The sequence below is a fragment of the Zosterops lateralis genome (genome assembly GCF_965231275.1).
Source record: "Zosterops lateralis genome assembly, chromosome: 1".
NCBI classification, from domain to species: Eukaryota; Metazoa; Chordata; class Aves; order Passeriformes; family Zosteropidae; genus Zosterops; species Zosterops lateralis.
Window position 1 is genome coordinate 4,112,784 of NC_139762.1, and position 6,471 is coordinate 4,119,254.

The window sequence follows — 6,471 nt, forward strand, 5'->3', positions numbered from 1 at the left end:
CTGTAAATGTGATTTTTTTTTTTCATATTTTTGTCCTCTCTTCCTGCTTTTTTGCTTCCCTTTCCCTCTCCTCTCCATGCAGCTTTGGTTGTGCATCACAGCTCCCTCCTGGAGCTGCCTGCAGGGGAAATCCTCCTGGGCTCCTGACTCAGCAAACACAAGGAATTGCAGGCAACACTCTTGCTAGACACTTGAAAAATATCCCTCCAGGAGCTGGAGAATTAACAGCTGAGAAACATAAAAAATCACTGATTCTCATTCTACTTTTCTCTTTTTTTATACAACCTCCTTTTGTAAGAACTCCTTCTAATGCCCAATTTGTTATTTGTCTGCTCATCCAACCCTCCTCGTCAATACAACACTAGCAGGGGGAAAAAAAATCCCATTGATTAATGTCCTTAAATCAGTGTTGTCATCATTTTATTTACCTCTCACAGAAATTATTGCTACTTCCAGAGGACAAAAAAAGGGGAAGAATAATTTAATGTAATATAGGGCACCTATTTTTTGCTTTGTTACCTTCTGGTTTGCATTTCTAAGACTGAGATTTCTCATCTGTCTAAAGGGAAATCATGGTGGGTGCTGGTGTTTGTTCACAGTGTTGTGAACCACATTTTGGTTCAATATGTGCATTTTTAGACTTTTTTCTCCCCTCGTCATTCATTGTTTTGTGCAAATCATCTTAACAAGCTTAAAAATCTTCAAGACCAGGCTGGACAGGGCTCTGAAAATCTTGGTCTAGTGGGAGGTGTCCCGGCCAGGACAACTGACATAACCTGACCTTTAAGGTCCCTTCCAACACCACCCATTTTATAATTCTATGAAAAACATTTGGACACTTTTAAACCAGGTGTCTTTCTTTAGTTTCAATAACCCTGACTGGCACCTGAGGTGCCCAGGTGAGGTCACAAGTGTCAGGGCAGCAGACAGAGCTCCAACACAAAATCCAGGGCTCCCACCACCTTCAGGTGTCTTAGGCAGGAGTGTAAACACACTGAGTTTTCTCAGAAAAAAAATCAAAAAACCAAGAGACTTGGAGATATGTCAGGTGGAAATCTCACCCTGAGAGAACTCTCACTCTGGTACCTCCCTCAGTCCCTGTCCCACCTAACTGACAAGATAACAACCATCTGAGACTTGAAATCCTAATTTTTGTACCTCTGAAATGCCCTTGAAGTTGGTTGGTATCAAGGCCTCTGTGGTTCTGCCACACTGATTTTCTCAGGTGATTTTTTGCCACACCAGAATTCTCATCCTGCTCTTTGAAACTGCTTTTCCCAGTATTACACACCCAAAGACCTTGTTTTTCTCTTTTAAACAAGGCTGTAAAGAGGGCGATTTTCTCCCGATTGCCCCCAGCACCAGCTCCTCCTATTAAAATGGAAAAGCTCCAAGAGCATTAATGCCTTGGTTAGCTGAGTCTTTATCTCCTATGGAGAACATTCCCAGCAGTTCCCTGGCTGTGTTTGTATATAAAATATTTATGTTTTCATTACATAAATAACTGGGAAGTCGCATGCGACTGTGCACTGTGTTTGAGAAACCTGCAGTCCCACAGAGAGCTTGACTTCTCTAACAGGGTTATGAGATGCTACAAATCACCAGGCAGGTAAACTCATTAAAAGCTCCCTCATTAAACCCTGGAATGGATAAAAATAGTTTGCTTAAAGAGCAGAGACCAACCCAATCTTTTATGTCTGTGTTTGAGGAGCCTCACGTTCAGGCTGTGCTTAAAAACATTGCAGGCTGGGAGAGAAACTTGTAGAATATTGTGTCTGTGCCTCATCTTTTAAAAATAACAGAGGCTGGAACGCAGATGATTCTATTTGAAGGTAGCCTGGCACTGGAAGTGACAGCCACAGATGAATAATAGAGGATACAGAGAGTTCTCTCTTCTGTAGCCTAAACACACCCTGAGAAGAGTGAGAAATATTCCCCCTTCAGCAAACAGGGGCTGAGCAAACAGTTCAGCTCCTCTCCTCACCTCTCCCTGAATTACTCAGCTATCACCAGACCCAGGTGTCATTCTCTGCTCCATGAGGTGCTGCCTGTACATCCAAATCTGCATTTGCCCATCTGACTCTCACTCCGAGATCACACTTCAATGTTGTTACGCAAGAGGCATCACTTACACCTTCCCTTTTCCATATTTCTCCCTTTTTCAAAGGAGAACATTCTTCCCAGCTGATCAAACATTGCACAGAATATTGCACCACTGGAAATGTTAAGGCTTAGCAATATTAAATATGAACCCACAGGAAATTCCAAGTATTAGGTGAAGAAACACATCTGATCTAATTATTCCGGACACTTGGAGCACCTGCATTGCAGTTACATTTAAAATTCAGTTCATACACCAAGCCAACTTTGTGAGTCATGAAACTCATTGTTTCTCAAGTGCATTTGGAACCAGACAAAGGAACGATAGTTTAGGATCCTTTCTCCTCCATAATTTCACGACGACTTCTGTTAATTTTTTCCAATTTAAAAAAAACCACAGAAACCCATAACCTAATGTTATCACAGATGAATGGAATGCAAAGCCAATCAAAATGACAGTGAAAGTGAATTCAGAAGCAAAAAAAAAAAAAAAAAAAAAAAAAAAAAAAAAAAAAAAATCATAGAATTCTGGAATGATTTGGGTTGGAAGGGACCTCAAAGACCATCCAGTTCCAGCCCCCTGCCATGGACTCCTCCCACTTTCCCAGATTGTTCAGTTCCACCCAAAGCAAAGAATGGAAATGACTGGGAAGAGTTGAACCAGCTGAAATAAATGGGTTAAAACCAGCTGAAATAGCTACACAGGCATTGAAATCTAGGGAAGTGGAACAGATGTAAGGCTCAAGGATTCCTCTGAGGGCCTTGCAGGCCTCATGGTGCCTTCAGTCCTGAGTGGTCCATGGGTTGGGTTAATGCAGAACAGCCTGGTAAACACATGAAAAACTGAACCACCTTTGACTCTGACAGTTAGAACTGGCTTAAAATGCTCATTTCTAATTATTTCTTAGCATATAATATTCTAACTGTCTGGTCAGAGCCTATACGTGAAGCCACCTGCGGTTCCCTATTCATACTTGGTTCTCTTTTTGTCTTTTCTTGATTTGTTCATGGATGTGGACATCAGTTTGGGGGCTTTTGTGGGTGAAGTGGGTCTGGTGTGCTTAGAGGAAAACAGTAATAAACAGCTTTTTCCAGGAACTTTGTGGAGTCTAAGATGACTTTCAATTACTTAAGTTTTTTAAAAGTCACATCCACTCCCCTGGTCGAAAATTGGAAAATCTGCATGATAGGAAAATGCCAATTTGAGGTCACCAGCACAGCACATTAGACATGGTTTGCAGGGGAAGAGTGTGCCCCAGTGGAGAGAAATGTCTTACCACAAGAACTGCAAAAGCATCACAAGCAAGGGAAGAAACATAAATGACATGATATCATTCCTGAAATTTGGTCTGTAAAAAGAAATTCACTGGGGATTTAATGTCAAATAAACACTTATACACAACTTATTGTGTAATCTCTGTGTGTGCAAACACACAAATTGATGTGTGTTAGATGGTTACTTCAATGTCTGAATTCCTGCAACAGACTGCAGTAAAACCTTGTAACCATAAATAAGATCACAAACTTTGCAGAAGCAGCAAATAAAAAGCAGCTTTTTTCTTTTTCTTTTTTTTTTTTTTTTTTTTTTTTCCTTATTAGCTCTGGTTTGCTATTTGGTATTTCATTAAGAACTGTTCTTTCCACAAGCTGGAGCTGATCACTAATTATCCAGCTCAGCAACCACAGTTATGTCCTGAAACGTGAGCAATTGGGAATTTGCTGTCCTTCTCCATCTGCCAGCAAGGTCATCCCTCTGAGAGCTCCAGGGATTTGTTCATTTATTTCTCTTAATTAAAAACTGTTCACCTCTAAATAACAAGACACCTTTCGAGGGTCTCGAGCTGAGCACCAAAAATCTTCAAATATTGAAGGTTGTTGGTCATTTAACAGAAATATCTTTTGTCCTTTGAGTCATTTAATTATTATGGTTGCAGTCTGAAAAAAAATGCTTGCATGACCAGGAATTCAGCTTTCCAGTTTCTCCCAGGGCAGGATCCATGTCATCAACACTTCTATGTCTGAACAAACAACATCTGAATTTGAGCTAAACTCCTTTTATAGTCAAGATTCTCACATGAACATCAGTACCTAAATCAGCTTAAATCTGGGGGGTTTCCCCTCTCCCTATTTGCTTAGAGGAAGTTTATGGTAGTAATTTTAGAGATTATTATATTATTATTATATAGAGTGTTATAAAAATTAAACATAGTTTTTAATAAGTAATAATTTCTACCCGACCAGGAAATCTAAGGAAGAGTCACAGGAGCCATGCTCCAGATGAAAATTCCAAGACCACATATTTGTGTGTAAAGACTGTATTATTTGGATGAACACAACTATGGTACCAGTTCCAACGCAATCCTACAGAATTTAGCTGAGTTATGCCACATGTCAGATGGGCAGTGAAATAGACTCTAAATAAGAGCCAAAAGGAAAGAAAATGTATTTTTGTGTGCCAAAGCAAAAACAAGTTCTGCATGCTGCTTGCTATGAGACAGGCCACGGAATTGATACACAAGAGCAAAAAAATCTCTGCAATAACTGCTAAAAGATGCTCTGGCCACACCACCATCCCATTAAATAGCTGCCATTTAAAAATAAAACTAACTAAATGCCATGAATTCTTTCAAATACTGACTATAAAAGCATTCCAACATGAGAATATCTGTGTATTAAGCAAGTGTAAAGCATTTGCATGGAAGTTGTAAAAGGCTCTTAATGGGAATGAGCTGGAGGATTTAAACCCTGGTGCTATTTGTCACTGAATCCCTGTGAGCAATGCTCCTGGAGAAGAGCTGAAAAGCACATTTGTGATCAATGGTTCAGCACAGAATTGTGTTGAAACGCAACAAGAGGTTATTGCAGTGAGGCTGTTTTCCACCACAGCGACACAGACTCCAAACTTCAGAAGGCTGAAAATGACTCCTTTATTACTGGGATGTGTCTTCATTATATACTATTTTACACAGACCAATCTGATTGGTGAATAAAAGACAAACCTCTTCACTCACATTGGTCAGATCAGAGGGACATCAAGAGAAAGTCCCTTCTAGGAAAAGAAATGAAAACACAGGTACAGTTTACAAAAATATGTCTCTTGTTTACAGAAAATTCCCTGGGAAAAGAATTTCAGAAAATCAAAACATCTGAGACACGAGACCAGGGCTACAATTGCAAGGCTTGTGTACGACTTCTCACAGCTACAAAGGGACAAAAAAAAAATCTTTCTTTGGTGGTTTTGTGGCTGTTATGTGAGGGGAGATGCAGTCACCGTGTGTAGAGACAATGGAGAGGGAGAGTTACAATCCCCAGAAGTATTAACACAGAATTATTAATGGAAGAACACCTTGTTTAGTAAGTAAAGGCTTGTGGGGAAAATTAATCCCTGTCATCTTCATAGAGAGCCGAATATCTTCAGAAAGATGATGGATGACTCTAAGTGCCTTTAGCATCTTTAGAGGCCCATTTGTTTTGTCTCTTAAAATTGCTCCTTTGAAAATGGAGGCCTCCAAAAGCACTGCCTGGGATGTTTCAAGGTTTAGGTTTCACAGGGAGCATGAAGGGAATGTCTAATTTTATCCCTGTGTCTGGAAAAAAAATAAATTCTTAAACATGGATTTGAAACAGAAGACCCACTATTTTTTTTTCCTCCTAATTATTACTTTATTTTATTTTGAATCTTAGTTAAAAACAGCCTCAAGGGATAGACTTGCCCTTCTCAGGATGAGCAGTGACCACAGTCCTAATTCATTAACGAAGGAGGCTGGAAAAGCCTCAACCCAAACTTTGAGACCACCCAGAAAAAATCCAGAATCAGTGGCAGCAGTGGATCCTTCCCTCTTGACAACTGCTGGCCTTGAGAACATGTATTTATATCAGAACAATGCAAATAAAAAATCATTTTTCCTTACCACAGGAAGCAACACGAGGCTGAAGAAGCAGACCTTCCAGTTGATGGCCATCTTCTCTCCTAATTTTGGACAAAGTTTGCTTGTTAACGCTGTGATTAGGGCTGAAGCACAGATCTCTCTGCAGATATTTAGGTTGAGGTCTTCACGTCAAGGCTCAGATCTCTGCAGCAAAAGAGGAAAATTATTATAAATATGTAGACCACGGAGAGAATGAAAAAAGAAATGGACAGAAAACACAGAGCCCAACTCTTGAACGGCAAGTCGCAGTTTTTAGACATCAACCAGACTTTGCAGATTTTAATATGGTGGTCTTGGATATCTAATTTAAAGGCAAAGGACTTTGTATGATCAGTAACTTGTGTCAGAGAAGTGCTGGAACAGGATCTGTAGCTGCAAACACCAAAATTGTACCCAGGGGAGAAGGAAGGGTGGATTATTTAGGACAAGAAAAAAGACCTGT

General features: G+C 40.0%; 1 protein-coding gene across 4 annotated transcripts in view; it reads right to left on the minus strand.

Annotated features, from left to right (window-relative positions):
- Positions 1–6,078, minus strand: part of ADCYAP1R1 (ADCYAP receptor type I) — a 110,792-nt gene extending 104,714 nt beyond the window's left edge. For all 4 annotated transcript variants that reach the window (XM_083872095.1, XM_083872094.1, XM_083872093.1 and 1 more), the window contains exon 1: positions 6,012–6,078. In XM_083872095.1, coding sequence (XP_083728221.1) covers positions 6,012–6,062 — 51 coding nt within the window. In that variant the 5' untranslated portion in view covers positions 6,063–6,078. The remainder of the gene's footprint in view (positions 1–6,011) is intronic.
- Positions 6,079–6,471: the final 393 nt, after the last annotated feature.